This window comes from Hemicordylus capensis, chromosome 1, assembly GCF_027244095.1.
Source record: "Hemicordylus capensis ecotype Gifberg chromosome 1, rHemCap1.1.pri, whole genome shotgun sequence".
Lineage (NCBI taxonomy): Eukaryota > Metazoa > Chordata > Lepidosauria > Squamata > Cordylidae > Hemicordylus > Hemicordylus capensis.
This window is the reverse complement of record NC_069657.1, coordinates 242,619,437-242,642,369: the sequence shown is the minus strand read 5'-3', so window position 1 is coordinate 242,642,369 and position 22,933 is coordinate 242,619,437. Positions and strand designations below refer to the sequence as shown.

Here is a 22,933-nt window from a genome sequence, read left to right as displayed (position 1 = left end):
ATTTGAACCACATTTAGTCCAGTTGTAGGGATAGTGAAAAGAAATAAGGCAGATTAGTTCTTACAAGAACGACTTGTTTAGCCTACTTTTCAGTAGGCTTATGAGATTGCCTGGCATTCCGTATGTGTGCCCGTCGAACCTCAAGGACCGTCGAACCGATTTGAACCAAATTTGGTACAGTTGTAGTGAGTGACACATAGGGACACCTCAGTGGTGCAGCTTGTAATCCAAGATGGCAGATGCATGAAAGTTTGAGGTGCAAGAGGTCTAACTTGTGGACTGCCTGACTGATTTGAACCAAATTTAGTCCAGTTGCAGGAAAAGAGAAAGGAAAGTAGCAGATTAGTTCGTGGTAGAACTTGTTCTACAGTACCATCACCTTTGGGGTTATCCCCCCAGTTTTCACTTGCCCATAAATATGAACATACCTGCCACTGTGGAAAACACTGCCTGATGCGAGTCTTGGTGGGGAAGGCTTTCAATTTATTTTATTTATTTAAGGACAGGCAGTTGGTGGGCTGCAGAGCTGATTCAAGCAGCAACATTGGGGAGAGGCAATTAACACATAGCTTTTGGGTTGCTTTTGCTATCAAAATTGGCCCCTCACATACAGAGTCTTAATTTCCTCCCCATTGGTTGGAAAGCCAGAACTTTTTCCCAGAACTGCTGCTGCAATCTACTTCACACACCCCAACTACATTTCCCTTTTTTGGGGGGTAGGGGGTGGGGTTTTACAAACAAACAAAACAAACAAACAAAATTGAGAAGACTAGATAACACTAGACTACACAATTCAATTTAGTCATTGAATTTTAGAGTTGAAAGTTGCCTTGGAGGTCTTCTAGATCAATCCCCGTGCAAAAATCTGCTATAGTTGTGTCATTCATGACTACTCCCAGGCAATATGGATGGACTACATTACAAGGCTGTCATCACCTATGCTCTCTCAGCCAAAGCCCAATCTGAACTCTATGGAAAATAACAATGTGCTTAATTTGCATTGGCATTTCCCGCCCCCTCTCCAAGATTATGCATTAATTAATTTTTAATTCATAAAATGCAAAAACAAACAACAAACATTTTTCACCTGAAATAATACCAAAGTTAGAAGAGCACGAACTCCTGTCTTTGCTGCTAACTCATGTTTCTAAGTGGGCATGCTACTGCCCCAATTACAGCTATTTTAAAAGTTTGGATTTCTCCACTGTTTTCTGTGAAGAGCTGCTCTACGGAACACCAAAATGAACCAGGAAGTCCCTTTTGCAGCAAAGTATTTGTTACCCTAGTTTGTAAATTCCCCACCTTCACTAAGAGTAATGGAAGGTGAAGAGAGCTAATGAAACGATTGGGCAGAATGAAAAATTACACATTTTGCTTTCCAGCCGATAGTTCAAACGTACAGCGGGTGGCATAGGGAAAATCCAGGCCTTGACAACGGGGGCATATGACGACAACCACACACTTGCATGCAGACTCATTGTGTTTTTTACCCTTCGAATTAAAGGATGAAATGAGAGTGCTGGGTAGTACCAAGAGCAAGGCAGCGGGCTGGACTCTAGCCTTACTTTCTCTATGGAGCGGCCGTTGCCGATGACGACAAATCCAGAGTGCGCCATGACGTGCTAGTTCTTGGCGCTGTCGCCGGTTGTCATGGTGACCAGCTTTCCCGGATGGTGGTTGTGGCTACGCCGCGAAAGAGTCTTCGTGACCCATGAACAGCGCGGACGCGGAGGGGTCTGCCCGTGAGAGGGGCGTGCACAGCGCCTGCACCCAGACGGATGGCTTGTCAGGTGAGAAGCGCTCTCATCCTCCGAGTCTCCCGCATTGGCTGCGACCCCCTCAGGGGTCTCCGGCTGGCCTGGCCTACAACACCTGTGGCTTTCCTTTCCTCTCCTCCTCCTCCTCTTTAAAAAAAAAAAAAGGAAGCGAGGACGTGGAAAAGCAGCCTCAGGAGGAGGCTCGGAGGAAGCTAAGCGAGAAAGTGCATTAATAGTTTCCGTTATCTTGCACATAGTTGTCTCTTCCTTCATTGAATCAGAGAGAGAGAGAGAATCGCAGCTAGAAGAGATGGAAATTGAAAGGGAAGGAGAGGGGATGGGAGAGTTTCTTTAGGCTATGTTTAAAAGAAAATTATGTTAAGGTTACAGTTATAAAGAAGAACAATGTTCACCTTTCCTCCTGAAGAATCTGAAGCACAGGAGTAAAATAAAAGCAAAACAAAAATGGGTACAGTATAAGGAGAGAGAAAAAAGAATCCATTTCATCTGGTACTTAATTACCCTTGTTTTACCCTTGCCTCGGGTAGTCATCCACCTAACCTTCAAAGGTTATATTATCTTCCAGTGGAGAAAATAGCACCCTATAGCTGGAAAGATAGTCTTGTTCCAAGTGACTGCTTTCATATAATACTACTCATATATCTAACAAATGAGGATGATACTTCATGTGTTTTAATCAATGAAAGCTTATGCTGCATAAATCCATTACTCTTTAAGGGGATACATGACTTGATGTTTTGTTGCAACAAAAAACTTTCCCTGCATAATACATTAACACATGTGCCTCAAGTGCGTTTTAGCCATTGTATAAAGCTTGCAAGAGCCTTTTCAAAGACACAGAATATAATCTGACTTGTACATTAATACAGGTGAAACTCGGAAAATTAGAATATCGTGCAAAAGTCCATTAATTTCAGTAATGCAAATTAAAAGGTGAAACTGATATATGAGACAGACGCATTACATGCAAAGTGAGATAAGTCAAGCCTTAATTTGTTATAATTGTGATGATCATGGCGTACAGCTCATGAAAACCCCAAATCCACAATCCTAGAAAATTAGAATATTACATGGAACCAAGAAGACAAGGATTGTAGAATAGAACAATATCGGACCTCTGAAAAGTATACAGTGTACTGTGCTTGATTGGCCAGCAAACTCGCCTGACCTGACCCCATAGAGAATCTATGGGGCATTGCCAAGAGAAGGATGAGAGACATGAGACCAAACAATGCAGAAGAGCTGAAGGCCGCTAATGAAGCATCCTGGTCTACAATAACACCTCATCAGTGTCACAGGCTGATAGCATCCATGCCACGCCGCATTGAGGCAGTAATTGCTGCAAAAGGGGCCCAAACCAAGTACTGAATACATATGCATGCTTATACTTTTCATAGGTCCGATATTGTTCTATTCTACAATCCTTGTCTTCTTGGTTCCATGTAATATTCTAATTTTCTGGGATTGTGGATTTGGGGTTTTCATGAGCTGTACGCCATGATCATCACAATTATAACAAATTAAGGCTTGACTTATCTCGCTTTGCATGTAATGCGTCTGTCTCATATCAGTTTCACCTTTTAATTTGCATTACTGAAATTAATGGACTTTTGCACGATATTCTAATTTTCCAAGTTTCACCTGTACATGGGTTAGGCTAGGTGGTACTGCCTTGCTATGGAGAGATAACCCTTGCTGTCTGGTTATTGCTAGTGGTGTGTGGGTGTGTGCAAGAGAGAGAGAGAGATTGTGAGCTCTTTGGGGACAGGAAACAATTTTCTCATTCTTTTTAATAATGTAAACTGCTTCTAGAAGATTTTTGTTGAAAAACTATGTATACATTTTCTAAATAATAATATAATAACCCTGCTGATGTCCCAAACAGTAATTGTAATAATAGTTAATGTGTTATCTAGGGAAATGTTTTTGTTGAAACAAGACAACATCGAGTCATGTATCCCCTTAAATAGTAATGCACACTTTTCTCTGAAGAGTCTGAAGCATGGTAATAAAAGAAAAACATGGATACAAGCAGAATCCCCCCCACTTACTTAAACATCAGTGAGGTTATTATCATGCACACCCTAGCCCAGGCTAGGGAAACCAAGCCTGGTTTAGGCTGCATGTGAGAACTGCTGGGATCAGGCCCGATCCCAGCATGGCAGTGCCATCTAGCCCTGCTTTTAAACCCAGCTCTTAGCATGGGTTAAGGCCTTGAGCGAGGCCTTAACCCGGGCCCTGGGATTGTGTGTTTGCTTGGTGTGTGTTTAGCCCCAATGGACACAGAAATGGGTGCCTAGAGTGCCAGTCTCCTGGGGAAATCCCCCAGTGCATAATGCATGTCATGCAGTGCATTGTGGGATATCTGGAGGTCAGAATGCGTCATCCCAGCCTCCAGAGCACCGGGCTGCAGAACAGATCATCTGGGAGCCCAGTCCGTGCTCCCAATAACAGAAGAGTACTTGTTTAACCAGCCTTCCCTCCTGCCTGGTCATGTGAATGACCTCAATGTGTGCATCAACTGCATTTTAGCCATTATACAACACTAGTGGAAAGTAGTTATGCCCCCGCCCTCTCTCAAGTCCCCATGCCTCTTCTTACCCTCAGTAGCTCCATGCCTTCTTCCATCAGTATTGCCTCCATTTCTTCCCCTCTTTGCAATCTCAGCCCTCTCCTCCTCTTTCCTTGCAGGACTAGTTGATCTAAGAAGATCAACTAAGTGGAGCAGGGGGAGGTTTTGAATCTTGAACACTTATTTGCAGGTAGCATCTCCATACACACATTTTACACTGCTTAAAAATACTACAATGCATTTGGCCACACATAGAGCCCACTAGTTTCTTTTCTTCTCACAAATATGCACATGCATACTTTAATAAAATTATTATTAAAGCAAGCCTTATTTCTCACTTTCTCACAATATAAACATTTTTGTTATATGTCTTTGGGCTGAAATTCTATGCAAACAGCAATTACTTGGGAGTATGCCCCAATGAGTTCATTAAGGTTTTACTTGGAATAAACTTTATAGAACTGACTGCTATTCTATGCAACATTTACTTGAGAGACTGCTTTGTCAGAATTGAAAATTAAGCCAGAACTGACAGAACAGAACACAACTTTATTATGGTCATAGACCAATATACAAGAAATACAAACAATGCATCATGTAAATAAAATTTTAAAAGAAGAGAGAAATATGTAAACTACTTATGAAATGCATTGCTAAAGATCAGATCCAGTTATGCCGATTATTTTAAAATTTTAAAATTGTGTTTTACATTTCTTGCTTTTAAATTTTTGTTTTGTTTTGCTTTTGTTTTTAATTAATGTTTTACTTTTTAATCTTGTTGTAAACCACCCAGAGATGTACGTTTTGGGCAGTGTAAAAATATGATAAATAAATAAATAAAATAAATATTAAACAAAACCTGGCCACTATATTAATAATTTTTTCATCTGGGTTAAGTAATTAAAACTTCAAATAAAAATCATCAGAGAGTCCTAAAAACTTAGACAATAAGGGGGAGATTAATCTCAAGCGGGCTTCCTTAAAAAAATCACAATGTAAAATTGAATGTGTACTGGTCTCCACGTGGCCAGAACCGCAAGGGCAGAGGCGGGTGGGGAAAGGGATGCCCTTGAACCTGCCCTCTAAAATGGCAGATGGAAGGGCATCCATTCCGGCTAATGTCAATGCATGCCTGAATTTGGGGATAATAATAGAATACAGATAGCCTGCTGTCTTGAGATTAAACAATTGTTCCCTGAGATAGATGGTCTTAGAAACAGAAGCAGCTTCCTCTTGCAATCCTACATCAATGATGCATTGTTTGATCTCCCCCTTAGCCCGGTCATTGCCCTTCTGCAGCAGAACCTCTGGAGAAAACCCATAGTAAGTTAATTTATCACTAATCAATGAAAACCATTTAAATTTAAATGCATCAGTCTTAATGAGGGAAGCCAAGCCTGAGCTGGAGGACATAAATTTTAACCAGAATAAGAAGATAGTTCTCCAGACTCCAGATTCCATTCATAGCAGGCCAACCTCTCTTCTCAGTACCACCGATGGAACACAACGAGGGACAGCTAATAAGGATCTCAGGAATTTAGCTTGCAAAACTTCTAAATTCGAGAAGTTTCGAGGTGGACCTAATTGAGCACCATAAAACAACTGAGAATACACTTTGGAGGTAAATAGTTTAACTGCTGCAGGGATAAAAGAAGTACCTCTTGAATAGTAAAAAGAAGTTATGAGTTTTGCAGTGAGTTGAACCGACATCATAGAGGAATTATAATGGGCACTACGAGACCTTGAGTGCAAAACAACCCCAAGGTAGTTGAAAGAATTGACTTGGGCTATCTTATGGCCATTCAAGGACCAATTGTGGAGTCTAGGGTGCTTAGCAAAGACCATAGTCTTGGTTTTTTGATAATTTATCACGATAGCCTCTTGAGTGCAAAATTTTGATGAGAGAATCAAAGCATGTTTCAAGCCAATTGGGGTTTGAGATAGAAGTGCTATATCGTCAGCATATAGCAAAACGAGGATATGCCTATTAGCAATTTTGGGTGGGGGTGGGGGTGGAGGGGCTGGAAACAAAGGACACTACAGAATTGATATAAAGATTGAATAACATGAGAGCTAATAAACAACCTTGACAGACCCCCCTACAAGAGGGTATGGCAGCTGACAAAGCCCCAGATGCAGTATAGCGGACCTTGAGCAGGGCACCATTATAAAGGAAAGTTATCAGAAGTAGCAGTCTCTTGTCTATTCGTAGATCCCATAATTTCTGCCAAAGCCTCTCCCATGAAATTAAATCAAAGGCAGATTTAAGGTCAAAGGCTGCATAAAGCCCATGAGCTGGCTTGGTGGAATATTTCTCGGAAAGAAATGGAAGGATAAGGGAAAGAAATTGAAGGATAAGGGCATGATCCGAGGTTGAGCGACCATATAAATCACAAACCTGTCCAAAGAACTTATGCTGAGGACCTCTCCTTTCAATACTACTAAAGTAAAGTGTGCAGTCAAGTCGATTTCGACTACTGGCCACCACAGAGCCCTGTGGTTTTCTTTGGTAGAGTACAGGAAGATTTACCATTGCCTCCTCCCGCAGAGTATGAGATGATGCCTTTCAGCATCTTCATATATCGCTGCTGCCCGATATAGTACCAGCGGGGATTCAAACTGGCAACCTCCTGCTTGTTAGTCAAGCATTTCCCCGCTGCACCACTTATTCACACACACACACAAAAGAAAGAACAAAGTAAAATACAAAATAACCAACCAACAGCAAACAAAAACTGGCATAAGGACTAGAGTAGTGGAGCTACTTGACTGTTTTGGACTGGCTTGGTTTCCAAGCTGTGCCTGTTATGTTGCTCATGAAGAGAAAGAATTATCTCAGAATTCTTAAAAATATATATTTCTGCATTAACGACACACACATTTCAAATAGGGTAAGTTTGAAGTTGTCCAATTAGTAATTTCAGTTAAAATGCCTTGTTTTATTTGGAAGCATAACCACCACCCCCTTCACTCAAGAGAGGAGAGAGAATAAGAGAAAGAGAAAGGCACTATCAAGAGGCTTTGCTTAAAGTCTCAGAAGAAGAGGGAAAGTGTGTGGGGATGTGTGCTTTCTTGTTAGTTAAAGAATTTACCAGAGGAAGTGCCAGTCCACCATATCCCTCACTTTCTCCCTCATTCTCTAGATTTCTTAATTTTGCTAAGATTTTCTAGTGGCATATTTAAAAGGAAAGGAAAAGAAAAGAGCTCCCATCAAATCCTGGAGAAACCCAACGTCTTCTGAGGGCTTGGTTGGGATGCTCAATAGGGATGTGCACGAGGCCATGTTGGAGGCCTCCGAACCGGTTCGGGACCGGACCGGTCCGGCACTGAGGGGAGGTCTACCTTTAAGGGTGGGGGGGGGGGTAAGAACTTACCCCTCCCACCGCTCTTCCCCCTCCGGCGCTGCAATTTAGGTTGAAGTTTTTGGGGCGGCAGCGTTCCTCCCTGCCGCCCCTGCCCCCGTCGTTGCCTGGAAGTCTCAGTAATACGATCACGCACGCTTGCGTGTGACATAGGCGGCACGTGCATGGCAGCGGCAGGCATGCGCTGCGACACACACATGCATGATCGTATTACTGAGACTTCCGGGCAACAACGGGGGCAGGGGTGGCAGGGAGGAACGCTGCCGCCCCAAAAACTTCGACCTAAATTGCAGCGCCGGAGGGGGAAGAGCGGCGGGATGGGTAAGTTCTACCCCCCCGCCCTTAAAGGTAGACCCCCCCCTCAGTGCCGGACCACGCCGCGTGGTTCCGTGCACACCACTAATGCTCAATGAGGAGAAAAGGGAGGCAGGAGAAAGGTAGTAAGGGCTTCTACCTGTTCTGAACTTCATTTGCTTGCAAACTGAGTGCTCCCATTTTGCACACAGATCTCCAGAGAATCTGCTCAGTCTGCCTAGAAGGACCCCAGGAAATTAGATGACTGGGCTGGCCTTGTTTGCTGGCTGTTGGTCAGAAAAGGTGCTTGTAAGCTATTCTGACTTCTGATTGATTGGGGGCTGGGCTAACCCCTGGCCACCCTTAGGGGAAAACAAAGAAAGGCACATCCTGATTTATGCTAAGGTACTAAATATGCAATTTGTATGGTGATTACTTCACTATGCACGAAGTATAGTGTATTCACTATGCTCTAAGTATGGTGATTTACTTTATTTGTGGGCAATGGATCCCACTGAACACCCTAAAAGGAAAGAAATGGCTCTACAAAGGCATTTAGAAGAAAGACCAAGAAACAGTGCCATTTACTGGCAAACAGTCAAAATGCAAAAGCAACAGTCAAGCACTAGAGTCAGACACACAAAGAGAAAGACAGAGAGGAAAAGGTGGTATGTTTGGTGAGAGAATAGGGGGCTGGCAAGAATGTGGGGTTGCCTCCTCTGCTATTCAATGAAAAAGTTCTCAAAGCGGTTTACATAGAAAAATAATGTGTACATAGATTAAAGCCTGCTGACTAGATACATGAAGTGGTATCAATTGATAGATTATAGCTTTCCTCAGCACAAATGGGAGAACTTGATTTTCTTCTTGGAAACCTAAGTTGTAGCATTGTATCGCAACCAGATGAAAAAGGTTAACTGAGAAGCAGTTAGCACATGAGTTAGGTCCTGAGCAGTATTCTGAAAAACATATTATGTGTTGTTTTCACAACAGGCCAGATTCCAAGGCTTTCTAAAGTCAACCTTTTTACTTTACTCAGTCTTTGGATGGAAATTTTCCCCTCAGTTGAACAACAAAAGAAATCACAGGTAGGTTTGTACGTTGGTTAATTTTGTTTTATTTTTGTGGACAACTTCTGTCATTGAAGACTTTAAACAAAACTCTTGAACAACTGGGGTTTTTCAAAAATTCCAGAGTATGTTATGAAGTCACACAATGCAGTTGTATTGATGGGGCAAAGAGGCGCCTTTTAAAGTGGAGACTCTCTTCTATTTAGCAGGGGATTCCCTGTGGTTTTTGTTGGTTTATCTTGTATTAATTTTTAGATTGTGAGCCCATTTGGGACAGGGAACCATCTAGTATAATAGGATTTTGGAGTCGGAAGGGTCCTAAGTGAAGGAAAGCCCATCACTACACTTTCTTTTTGCTTTGTAAACTCCTTTGTAAAGTTTTTTGTTGAAAAGTTAAATATCAACTAGCTTAACCCGCACAGAGCATCTGCACGCTAGTACTTGACTGCTCCCCTCAGCCTCTGCCACAATCCCCTTCACCTCAGAGATCTCTCCACCCTCACCTAAGCTGTACTCCTGCTCCTCCTTCTCCATCCCATTGCTTCCATCCTGGTCACTCCTCCATCCCTTTACTCCACCCCCCTCACCCCCTCTTGGTTGCGGCTGCAGCCTCCTATCCCAAGAGACCTCCCCACCCTCACCCTGCTCCTGCTCCTCCCCACAGGAGCAGCAGAAGTGGTTGACAGGGCCCTTCCTTGCTGCCGCAACTGCCATAGCTGCTTGTTCCCCTCAGGTCACTGACAGATTCAGGCCCATCTCTTGCCTGCCTGCCTCCCTCCGCCAATGGCCTCAGTAGTCCCAAACAGCCACAGTTGTTGACTGGGCCCTTCTTGCCGCCGCCGTAGCCACTTGTTCCCCTCAGGCCACTGACAGGCTTGGGCCCATCCCTCTCCCTTCCTTCTTTCTCTCTTCTCCTCCCTTCTTTTTCTCTCTCCTCCACTTGCTCTTCCCCTCTGTCTTTCTTCCTCATCTTCCTCCCCCCCTCTCTCTGTTAAGAGATCTTATTCATCTTGTTTCCTCATCTAATTCACACAATAGCAGCCTCCTTCTCCTGAAGGGGCTCTTTCCTCCCTCACAACCCCTCTCTTCGCAGACCCCTGCCCTCTATCTATCTATCTATCTATCTTCCTCTCCTCTACAATCAAAACATCTTCCAACTGACCTTAGCCATCACAGGCTCCTCCCTGTCCGCATATGGAATCCCCACTGCCCAATCACCACAGTGCCACAGGCTCCTCCCCTCCATCTGCTATAGAATCCCCATTGCCCAATCACCATGGTGCTTCTGCTCTTACAGGCTCCCTATCTGCATAAGCAATCCTCACTGCCCAATCAGGTGCTTCTGCTTGCAAACTCTCATGAGAGCTGCCACACACAGGATTAGCCATGCGTATGCCTTAGAGAATTATATATATAGAAGATATTCTAAAGAAATAATAATAATAATAAATAATATATTGAGGCTAAACAGAGTTGACCTCCTAAGCCAGTGTTCTTCATTGCAAGGCCTGGGGGTCCGTGGTAGCCCCCATCAGCCCTAGGTGCAGCCCCCTGACTACAGTAATAGTGTATTGGGCCTGTGTGAAGCTTTGGCTGAAGTGGAGTACTCTGCACAGTCATGCTAGTACCATGTGAAGACTACCATTCTCACTGTGCATTGCTGTGCCCTGCCAACATCAAGAGGGCTCCTTTAAGGGAAACTAGCCCTCGAGCCCCTGCACCATCTTAGAAGGCATGTAACCCTTCCCAGCACTTTCCTCATAGAGCTCTTAAGAGAAAAGTGTTCCTTTCGGTCCAGTGTTCCCTCTAACATGGAATCCCATGATTATGGGAGTTGACTACAACTCCCATAATCCCCAAGCAAAAGCCATTGCAGCTGGGGATTCTGGGAGTTGTAGTCAACATATGGAAATCTCTGTTAGAGGAAACAAACACTGACTCATTCTCTCTTAAATATTCTAAAGAAATAATAATATTTTTTAATCCCAGTACAGAAAAAAGCACAGTACTGTGCAGAGGTCAGCACAGTGGGAATGGGTCTCACATTGAAGGCTTTTGTTTTAATCAAAGTGGCCCTTGTTTGAAAAATAGTGAAGATCACATTTCTAAGCTATCTGTATAGGAGAACACCTGCAAGCCATTTGTGAGCCACTATGAGCTCTTTGGAAGGTGAGCTGGGTGGGGAAGCAAGTAGAAGTGCAGAATATAATTAGGTCTATTGACCTTGCTCCACCTCTGTGAATATGCCATAACTCCCTGATGCCTTTGCCATTTGTGGCAGGTGTGACTCAAGTTACTTACCATAGATTAATATTTTTAAGGTTGAAGTACTGTTGCACCAAGGTTGGTGCTGACTGTCTCAAGTTTAATGGCTTAAAGGTTTAAAGGTCTAATTCTCCTCACAGTCGTATTTGTTCTTTGATACCTAAGGGAGATTATTTTTTCTTTGGTTTCTGTTTGACCAGATAATTGAAATATATGTGTGCAGAGAAGAACAATGCATACAGCCAGTGCTTGCTTTGATTTTCTTGCCCTAGCACTTATCGCTACCAAAGAGAAAAGCCAGTATTCAAGTTTGAAAATAAGCTTGTATTTCCATTATAGAACTACTGTACTGAAAACATGAAACCAGCAAGTTCTGACTAGTTATATAGTTTTTCTTTGTGTGTTCATTGCTTCTTTGGAGGGATTGTGCCACTTTAAATTATGGTTTTGAATCCTAATTTGCTAGCCTTACCCAACAAAGAAATTTTCTCCTGGTAAGGAGGAAATGCAGGGGAAGATCACATGATCTTTATGGTGATCTGGGATAATTCCCAACATGGGTAATGTGCCTGTGCAGTAGCCCTGCAGAAGGATTGCATAGCTCCTCTGGGGCTTCTGAAGCTCTGCCCTTTGCATGCAGAGCACACTTAGTATCTGGAGCGGCAGAGTGGCTGTAGCTCACTTTTCGACCGCCTCAGCATGTGCCTCATTAAAGATTCGCTCCTTATTTTCATCTCGGTTGCTGTGGAAATTCAAATAAAATGGATTTTGATTCTAAGACTTCCACTCAGACTGCTCTTGACTACTCTCTTTCCTATAGTTTTAGACCCATGGATGCTTGGAAAACCTTTTTTAAAGTCTTCATCTTGCAGGGGAACTTTCCTGTTGTCAGACAAACATGACCAGTGTTTGCTCTGTTTGGGAGAAGATTATATCGTCCAGAAAAGTATGATCTGCCTCTCTTTTTCTAAACAGAAAAAGAGAATTACATCTTAGGGCTGCTTTATATGAAAAAGTGTTATGCCCTCTACGCCTATGCCGTGTTCCCCAATACCATTGTTGTCCATGACTTTGATTTTGTCTGACCATTGATATTCTAAGTTCACGTCAATGTCAAGATGTTTGCCCGAGAGAGCCTCCCATACCCAACATGTCACCACAGAGCACTCTAAGGAGCTTTTAAAGAAGCCCTGCCATGTCTCCAAGGAAGGACATCACAAGCAACATGATCACGCTCAACTTTTAAATACAAAAAGATCTCCTCCTCAACATTAATCCTGAAATCGATGACCCCAACATCGGAGACTTTAAATCAATTAACAACAACCCGCTGTTCATTGTCAACTGTCACAACTCTTCCCCCCTCAACCTCAGTTCAGCCACCAACATTGGACTCCTTATCCATGGAAAGCTCTTCAGAGATTCAGGGTCTTATTTCTCTTTCCATGGTTCAGTATGTCTCATCTAACGCCTCCTGTTCTCCAGAGATTTTGGATGTCACTTCGACTCCAACATCGCTCCTGGCATCAGCATCATAACCAACCTTGAAGCCGATGTTGACATTGATACCAAAACTGATATTGATGACAGCTCATTCTCCTGCTACTCAGCCTTCAACCTTGGTGACTTCAATATCGACAATACCTAATGTTGCCAGGACCTCCACAATTTATTTAATTTAACATATTTCTATACCACCCAAAATGTGCATCTCTGGGTGGCTTACAATTAAAAAGGAAACATATAGATTACTGGGACTCCCCATGAGCCATGGATCCTGCTTATATTCAAAGATTTGGTAAATTTAGAGATCCTTATCATAAGGTCATCTCCATCCTTCTCATGCGACCTTACCACTGTTAAAAAGCCACCAAATCTGCCTCCCTTTCATCAACCTCCCCTTAGAACCCCCGCGAGGTTCAACAGTGGATTCTGAAACTTGTCCAAAGTCTCCAGATGTCCAGATCAGTTTTCCCTCTAAGGAGTGCACACACTCACAAGTTTTTTGATGTCCACTCAGTTAATTTTAGAACCTGCACTGGTAGAATCAGGAAGGCCCCACTCTGAATATATGTGTGCCTTGATACTGCCACCCAGAACAAAACTCATTCCACACACAGATGAAAAAAATTAGAGAGAACACTGGTCCTGATGCTCCCTCCTTTGAATCAGACTCATATCAGAATCAGCCCACGGTACCCGAGGAAGATAAATCAGACAATGAGTACACCTCAAGTTCTGATTTAGAGAATGGCTTTGTCCAAATGGAGAATCCTTCCAACCCTTTGCCAGATGAGAATGTCCTGAACCAACCTTCTAATTCTCCAACACAAGAAACCAAGTCATACTGTATACAAGTGGCTGAAATTGCAAGAGTCTTGGGCTTGCAATTAAAATCCCTAGTCTTAGAAGTCAAGGATCTGGTTTATGAGTTCATATCATCTAGCTCTGCTGTGCAACTGGCAGCATTACCAATGTTTAAAAGAAGAACTTCATTGACTCTTGCTGTCCCTATTTGCTGAAATCTCTCCTTAAGCCCTTTCCCTATTTATTGATTGAAAAAAGTTTCTTTTGGGGTAGGGAGATTTTGTTGGAGGAGAAAAGGGAATTGGTTATTTGTTTGTTTACAGCCCTATAGGGTAAGGGGTAGGGACCACCATGGAGGGGGGCAAACATAGGCCCACCATTCCCCAGATATTTAAAATGTAACAATTATGATTTTAATATTAAGTTTATTAGAAAATTGACCTTGGCCCCCATGCGCCATGTCATGTTTGGTTTCAGCCCTCTGGGGCCTTTTGAGTTGTGCACCCCGATATAGGCAATCACAGTCTTATTGTCTAGTTATATGTGAATCGTGCAATTTCTTATAATGGGCAGAAAGGACTTTAGGCCTAGGAAGACCCCAAAGAGTTCCAGGAAGTTGATATGGAGAATTGACTATTGGGAATTCCACAGGCCCTAAGCATGTAGGTTTAGGCAGTAAGCCCCCCAACATTTGAGAGAGGCATTGGTTGTTATTTTGACAGTAGGAGTTGGGGACTGGAAAGGAACACCCTCAGAGAGATTCCCCTTCCCAGTACATCAATAGTAAGTGGAGCAGAAGTTCTTCTTCCTAACCCCAATAAAATCTCCCTACCCTAAAGAGAAACCTCCCTCAACCAACAAATTCTGCCCAAGCCTCAGTGCTGGAGTGTCATACCCAGGAGTACAAGGGAGAGCTGCGAAGGGGTTGTTTGGGGCGGTGGCGGCAGCAGGATCAGCTTGCTAACTCCCTGGCTGAGGCAGGATCAGCAAGTTCTTAATGGGCGGGTGGGTGGCCAGGCTGCAAAGAAGCACTTTTGGGCAGTTCAAGGATCAGACCACTCACTCCCCTGTGAGGCAACCTCAGGAAGCTTCTGCTGGGTGAACAGACAAATAATGAGGGAAATCTTTCTGCAGCAGCAGGATCAGCCCGCTCACTCCCTGGTGAGGCTGTGGCAGCCTCAGCAAGCTCCTGCAGGATGAGCAGGTGGGTGGGAGAGCCATAAAGGAGCTCTTTCAGGCAGCGGTGGCAAGCACAACTTTGCCGGCTCCCTTGCACACCCACCCACCTTTCTTGCCTCCATGTGTTTGCTTGGCTGCTTGTGAGCAGCCAGTGGAGGCAAGGCAAGCTGGTGTGTGGAGAGAATTGTTGGGACCCTCCCAACAGTTGATTTACACCAACTTACATTAGTCCAATAAGAGACAGTAGTACAGCTATCTTTAGTGTCCTGTTTTAAGATAAGAGGAGGGAACTGCTATCCTAGAGGTTCTCCTTGGAAGTAAATCCCATAGAATTAAATAGGACTTACATCTGAGAAGGCACAATTAGAATCCAGCTAGAAAAGGAAAGAGTCGTTCTCACTGTGACCACAGCAACGGATATATGCAAATGAGAGACATCATTAGAGGCAGCAAGTATGCGCTCCATGCGGCTCGCTTCCCACCCCCACCCCTCTTGTTTCTCCGTCACCTTCCGAGCCCCTCAGCTGCTGTCGGGGCTGGGACCTTCTTGGAAATGAGGGCATGCATGCACGCTGAAGGAAATACAGGCAGGCTTGTGGGGAAAAAGCCAAGAAGGGGAGCTGTTGGGGAGGGAGCTGCAAATATAGGGACATAGGAAGTTGTCATATACTGAGTCAAACGATAGGTCCATCTAGCTTAGTATTGTCTACACAGACTGGCAGTGGCTTCTCCAAGGTTGCAGGCAGGAATCTCTCTCAACCCTATCTTGGAGTATGTTCTCCACAGGCTCGCTTGCTCCCCACTTGCTTCTCCCTGCCAACTCCTGAGCCCCTTGGCTTCTGACGGGGACAGGAGCTTCCTGGATATGAGGGTACATGTGCGCCCTGAAGGAGATACAGGGCGCGTGTGTGCTCTGAATGAGGACACCAGTGCATCCTGTATCTCAAGGCGCACACATACCCTCATTTCCAGGAAGCTCCCATCCCCGTCAGAAGCCAAGGGGCTCAGGAGTTGGCAGGGAGAAGCAAGTGGGGAACAAATGAGCCCCGTGGAGGCGAGTAGAGGGAATGGCCTTGCAGGCCAGGAAAAAAGGCGCTGTGGGCTGTATGTTTTGCATACCTGGCCTATATCAATCAACAGGGTTGGACAGTTTGCAGGTCCCTGTGCAATCTGGTGATTCAGCTTTGGGAGTGGAGTGTTCAGCACAAACTTTGCCCTATAGGTCTCCTCTCCACATAAAGGACAGGGACAACTCTCTCGCCAATGCCTTGAGCAGGAAAACAAATCCTTTTCAACAACATGAGTGGGAAGTCAATCAATTCTCTACAATCTATTCTAACAATGTGGGACCCCCCTGATTGATCTCTTCATGACTGCAACCAACAAGCAGTGCAAGCAATTCTGCTCAAGAGTCGGCCTAGGGAAAAGTTCTCTCAGGGACGCCTTCCAAGTGCCATGGAAGGACCACTATTTTTACCTGTTTCCCACTAATAACCAGAGTCGAGCAAAATCTTACAAGAAAAACTGAAATGTATCATTTTCACCCCATGGTGGCCAAGGCAGCGATGGTTTTCCCTTCTGCTTCAACTTTCCAAGGGAATCCACTACCACTTCCTCAGCGACAAAGTTTCCTGTCTCAAGCAAATGGCTGTATCTTCCACCATAATCTTCGAACCTTGAATCTGACATCATGGAGACTAAATTACTAGACATTTTACTGAATGAAAGGAAAGCATCCACTAGGCACAATCACTCTTACAAATGGAAGAGATTCTCTAAGTATTCTAAAAACACAATCTTTGTCCCTTACCAGGGCTCCATAAGACAAGTTTTACTTTATCTTGCTTCCCTGAAGCACTTGGGACTTTCTTCTTTTAAAGTCCACATGTGGGCTCTTTCAGCTGCTCCCCCAGGTTGAGACACTAAAACCTCCCACAGAGTTTCCTAAGAGGTATTAACAACTTGTTTGCCCCAGTGAGAAGACCTATCGAACTTTGGAGCCTTTCTTTAGTAGTCTCTTCTTTGACAGAGGCACCATTTGAACCCTTTCCTCTGCCTTACTGAAACTGTTAACCCTAAACATGGCCATTTTAGTAGCTATAAAATCTGCAAGAAGGGTCAGTGAATTGACTGCATTAAGGTTAGAACTCCCACACACTAAATTCTTTCCTGACAAACGAGTTATGAGGACTGATCCCTCCTTTACACCTAAAATAGTTTTGATTTCCATATCTCCCTGTGTTTTTCTTGAATCCTACCTCTGCTCTGGAACAATCCCTCCACTCTATAGATATCTTCTTTTCTGTATGACAGAATCAAAGGCTTCAGGAAGACGAAGAGATTATTCATCTCTTTCAAAGGTCACAGCAAGGACAACACTATTTCCAGACAAAGATTTTCTCATTGGTTCATAGAACTCATTTTCCTGTTTTACCAACTTCAAGGAGTAAAAGCTCTTCCAATTATTAAAGCCCATTCCACCAGGGCTATAGCTACCTCTGCAGGACACATGTCTGGAATTAGCATTATGGACACTTGTAAAGCAGAAAGGTTGCCTTTTAACCTACTGTTTATAAAGTACTATATACCATTGATATCTGGACAGCAGCTGAGGTGAATTTCAGATGGGAGTTTTTAAAGTAAGTTCCCCTTTGTTGCCAGAACCTAAGGGGTATACTCATGGGTCAAATGGGCCATAATCCAGAATTTGGCTTTAAAAAGCCAAATCTGGCAGCTGCCACCTCTTTGGTGAGCTTATTAATCATACATGTTGGGAATGATCCTAGATTACCATAAAGATAAACAATCTTTATCTTTAAAAAGATAAGCAACTTGTCTTTGCTTATCTGGGATCATTCACAACACATGCCCAGCCTCCCTGCTACTTGGATGTTGTGTATAATCACTTAACTTCAACACTTCCAGTGAAGAACAGAACTCTCGTAGTTGACTAGGAACTGAGCTACAGGTGCTCGGTTGCCCAAGATACCAAGTGTGCTCCACATGTGAAAGATGGAGCTTCAGAGTGCCTAGAGAAGCTGTGAAATCTTTCCACAGGGCTACTGTGGATCACCCAAAGATCACCTGTTACAGCCAGGTAAGTAACCTGTTTTTATTTAGGCTTGCTTCTGATTTGTTAACTGTGGTTGGAAGGAAGACAGGATATTTGTACTTGCCCTTCCAGTGAGTTGCCTAGCTTAGTTTGTCCTGCTTACTCTGTGGTTTGTTTAAGTTATTTGTAAACTTATGGTGGTATTTCTGTATGTGCATATATTCTCACAAAATATGGAAAAGGCTGTTTCAGCAATGTGACTTTTCAGTTGGTAATTCTAATATTACAATTTAATCTAGGTAAAGAAAGCTGGTCTTGTTGTTGTGAAGAATATGAAGATTGTTGGTCTGCATTGCTCCAGTCAAGATTTGCATGCTGGTCAGATTGCACTTATTAAATACGGATCAAGGCTTCAAAATTGTGACCTGTATTTTTCAAGGAAGCCATGTTCAATGTGTTTAAAAATGATTGTAAACGGTAAGTTGAAGGTAGCAAATTGTATTTGTTAAATTAGCTTTGATGTTCTGCTGTGGATTGTCAGTCTCCATTGCATTTTAACATTAGTTTTCTTTTCTTTCTTTTTGCTTAGTAAAGGTTTCAGTGCCTTTGTGATAAGAGCTCTCAATCCAGGAACTAAATAGTAACAGCAATTGCTATCAGAATCGGTTCACTGCCTTATTGGATTTTAGATGGAATTATATAGATTTTGTACCATTTTGTTGAGTGCAAAATTGACCATAGCAATTTTCTAGTTTTATTTATTTATTTAGCTGATGCTAAATCTGGAGCCATGCTCAAGGATGTTCTGTTGGCATGTAACATTTTGGCACAATCTCATGGGGTTTCCAGACAGTGATTTATTACATAGGAAGCTCCCTTATACCGAGTCGGACCATTAGTCCATCTAGATCAGTAATTGTATACACAGACTAGTAGTGGCTTCTCCAAGGTTGCAGGTAGGAGTCCCTTTCAGCCCTATCTTGAAGATGCCAGGGAGGAAAATTGGAACCTTCTGCATGCCAGCATGCAGATGCTCTTCCCAGAACAATCTCATCCCCTAAGGGATCTTACAATGCTCACATGTAGTATCCCATTCAAATGTAGCCCAAGGTGGACCCTGCTTAGCAAAGGGTATAATTTATACTTGCTACCACAAGACCAGCTCTCCTCCCTAGATCAGCTCTCTGAAGGTGGAATAATGTTGCTGGGTGGCCAAACAACATACCACCCTTTCTGGTAAACCTTATTGTATCTGGTATTTGGCCGAAATAAAGATTACTTACTTCCTGGGTTTTTGTCTGTAACTATCCAAGCCATGAGAGAACTGTATGTTTTTCAAGGCTACTTAAAAAAAAAAACTAATGTGAAGGGCAGAATATTGTGCAAGGAGGAAGAGTATGTAAACAAATCAGTGCAAATTGTGGAGTATGTGGGTGGTGATGCAGAAGAGGGCTGGCTCTGATGGGTACTGCCCCATACACCCCCTCTCTTCTGCACCTGAGAACACCTCTGCACACTTTTGTTCCTTTGTTTGTGCTCCCCTTTCAGTTCTCAATCCTATGCATGATTTCTCATTATCTCTCACCATTAAAAAATATTTTTTTCTAGCCATTCTGTTGCTGTACCACTCTTCCATCTGCCCCTGCTCGCAAACCCCCATTGTACCAGTACTAAAGGACAGGCAGCAGGCATTTTTTCAGTGGGGCAGGTGCACATGGGATGTAGGTTCTCACATTGCAGTTTCCCCATGTTTGCAATTTTGTTTCTTCACTCCTCTGTGAGATTGGGAGATTTAAATGGCCAAAAGTCAAAACTTTAAAATGTGTCCCAACAGAATGCTTCAAGCTATTTGGTTGGTCCTCTTCCCCTTGCCCCAAGATTAGTAGCTGACATGCTGCACAGTCGTACATCATCCTACTACATGTAAGTTCCACAAATGCAAAAATTGTGCAAATGGTATTACACAAGAACAATCCCAACTTGCACATACACAGCATTACTAGGCAGCTGTCCTGTTGTGTAGTATGTCAGCCAATACTGAATGTTTTTGTCTCCTTTTTATTATTATTTATTATTATTTTTAAAGACCATTGTTGTGCTATATTGCTCTTCTTTAGCCTTCAGAAAGAGAATCTTTCTCCCTTTCCGCTCTTCAATCTTTCCATAGCAGTTTGTTTATTTATTTAACATTTTTTATATACACCACCCAAAACCTGCATCTCTGGGCAGTGTACAACAAAAATAATACAAATTAAACAAAAACAAAAATTATTGAAACATTAAAATCATTTAAAACCTAACATAAACACTAATAAAACTATAAATCTAATTAAAAGCCTGGGTGAATAAATGTGTCTTCAGTGCCTTTTTAAAAGTTGTCAGAGATGGAGAGGCTCTTATTTCAACAGGGAGCGCATTCAAAAGCCCACAGGCAGCAAAGGAGAAGGCCCGCTCCCGAGTAGCTGTTCCCTTGCTCGGTTCTCCATTTCTCCTCTCCTGTATCCCTACAAATGCTTAAATATAGAGAGCAATAGCATAAAGGGATCCAACCCATTATAAGCATTTTAGTGATTCCCTATGGTAGCCAATGACTGAAGCATGTGTAAAAAGGCTGAAGCACTGGAAAATATGAAAAGAACTCAGCCGGAAAACAGATATGTTTATTCAGTAGTAAGTCCCACTAAGTTCAATGCAGTTTACTCCAAGGAAAGTGTGCATCAGATTGCAGCCAAATCATTAAAGGGAAAGGTTCCATGAAAAGAAGCAATTTTTGGAAGTGATTAAGGAGGAACAGTATCCAGAGAAAACATTCCTCCTCCTCCTCCTCCTCCTCCTCCTCCTCCTCCAAAGAATATTTCTCAAAGCAGTTTACATAGAAATTCTCAAAGCAGTTTACATAGAAAAATTAATAATACATAAATAAGCTGGCCCCTTGTCCACAAAGGGCTCAAAATCTAAAAGGAAACATAAGGTAGACACCAGCAACAGCCACTGGAGAGATGCTGTGCTGGGGTTGAATATAGCCAGTTGCTCTCCCCCTGCTAAATATAAGAGAATAACCACTTTAAAAGGTGTCTCTTTGCTCGGTTAGCAGGAGTTATTCCTTGCTTTTGCTTGCTGCAATATTGCTGGCTAGAGGCCATGAATTAAGGAACCCTCTTTTGTAAACTATTTGGCCAGATTTGATTTTGTCCTTTTACAAGAGACTTGGCTTTCTGAGGATCCAATCAGTTGGCATGAGAAGGGCACTTAATTCTCTTGCTCTTTACTGTAAGGAGCATGCCCTTCAGATTAACCATACCAAAACTAAAATCACGAGGTTCGCATAGCACCCTAGGACACTGACTTGCTTTATCAATGGATGTAGGATTGAGCAAGTCAGTTGTTAAAGGTGTTTGGGCATAGTTTTTCATTATTCTGGCAGTCGTAAGGCTCACTCTGAGTATGTGCAACAAAATATACCTAAGTCTATTTCAGCCATTTTGGCTTTCTTCTACTCAAGAGGGGCCTGTTTCATTCCTGCTGCAATAAGGTTGTTTGAATCCAGAGCCCTGGCCCAACTGTTATACGGTACCCAACTTGACCCACATCCAAATTTTGCAGCGTTAGATGTGGTACAATCCAAATTCCTCAGGAAGTTATTTCAAGCAGCTCATGATGTCCCCAATGCTGTTCTTTTGCCTGGAGGCCGGTCTTCCCAAGGTAGAGTCTAAGATCTGGCTTTCTATTTTTAAGTTCTGGCTCAAGCTAAATTTCTATCCTTTGGGGCTAACTCCACTGATGCTTGTGGATGAATTTATCTCTAAATGAGAATGCACATTTGAGCAGAAACTGCTTACTTATGGCCTATCACTGCAAGTACTAACAATGATGGGTTATGATCAAGCCAAGTTGGTAGTTACTCAAATAGCAATAGCAATAGCACTTACATTTATATACCGCTCTATAGCTGGAGCTCTCTAAGCGGTTTACAATGATTTAGCATATTGCCCCCAACATTCTGGGTACTCATTTTACCGACCTCAGAAGGATGGAAGGCTGAGTCAACCTTGAGCCCCTGGTCAGGATCGAACTTGTAACCTTCTGGTTACAGGGCGGCAGTTTTACCACTGCGCCACCAGGGAATCTCAAATGCAGATTGGCAGAAAGATCAAAGTTTCATTACAAGGGGAGTAGTGCTGGGAAATAAAATTCTGAACACATGTCCTGCAAGATATCTTCACCTGATTACAGTGACCCAGTATCTCAGAGCATTTACCCAAGCATGATTTAATGTTCTACGCACTGCAGTGCCTGAAGGCAGATTTAACAAAATCCCATTTGCAGAGCGCTTTTGCCCCTGCGATTCAGGAGCCTATTATATTGTAGTTTTTATAGGGACATTCATAATATGCACATTACTCCACATTTATTAAATTTTCCAGGCTGTTCTGATTATTTCTACATATGTAAACTTTTATCAGATCATGATGATAAGATTTCTAACGCAGTTGCTAGGTTCTGCCTAATTGCCAGTAGAATTCGTAAAAGACCATGTTGTGTATTTGAACAACTAAGTATTATTCTCTATTGAGGATAGCTGTTATATTTTGAGTTGGTTTTTTCCTTTTTTTTCAGCTTCCCCATAAACAATGTTGGTGTCTTAATATGTTTTCATGTTTCTAGAAACCTTTAGAAATTTTATGTATTTTTATCCCTTTTTAAATTTTTTTTACTTTTGCTCTTCTGTATTTGCTGGTCAGTGACTGAAATAAAAATTACTACTACCACTGCTTTTGCTTGCTTGATTTTTTCCCCTTTCTTTTATTTTTTGCAGAAGTGTGATAAGCCTGAAGAGCACAATATCTTAAATAGCAGTAAGGGCCCTGCAGTCGTTCTGTTTCTTTCCCTTCAGAGACTGAACTCTGTGTTCATTGATTCAGATCTGGAAATCTCTGTGACTAATTCAATCAAGCCTCATCATCTCCCCTTTCCTGATCTAATGCTATTGATCCCTAGTTTGATTCAATCAGATTGCAAGACCTAATGGATGCTACTGTGATTGTGCCCATCTG

The 22,933-nt window shown here is 42.8% G+C and overlaps 1 protein-coding gene across 16 annotated transcripts in view; it reads left to right on the top strand.

Annotated features, from left to right (window-relative positions):
• The window catches only part of CDADC1 (cytidine and dCMP deaminase domain containing 1), a 78,776-nt gene that overhangs the window by 12,184 nt on the left and 43,659 nt on the right, over positions 1-22,933 (top strand). For 11 of the 16 annotated variants that reach the window (XR_008313127.1, XR_008313129.1, XR_008313131.1 and 8 more), the window contains exons 3-5: positions 1,505-1,790; positions 9,000-9,094; positions 18,179-18,356. Coding sequence is in view for 10 of the 16 variants with exons in the window: in XM_053283851.1 (XP_053139826.1) it covers positions 1,712-1,790; positions 9,000-9,094; positions 18,179-18,356 (352 nt within the window). In the remaining 6 variants the exon portion in view is untranslated. Of the gene's footprint in view, positions 1-1,504; positions 1,791-5,627; positions 5,674-5,831; positions 5,972-8,999; positions 9,095-18,178; positions 18,357-22,933 lie in introns of those variants that run through there. The other 5 variants (XM_053283855.1, XM_053283853.1, XM_053283857.1 and 2 more) reach the window with 5 other exon arrangements.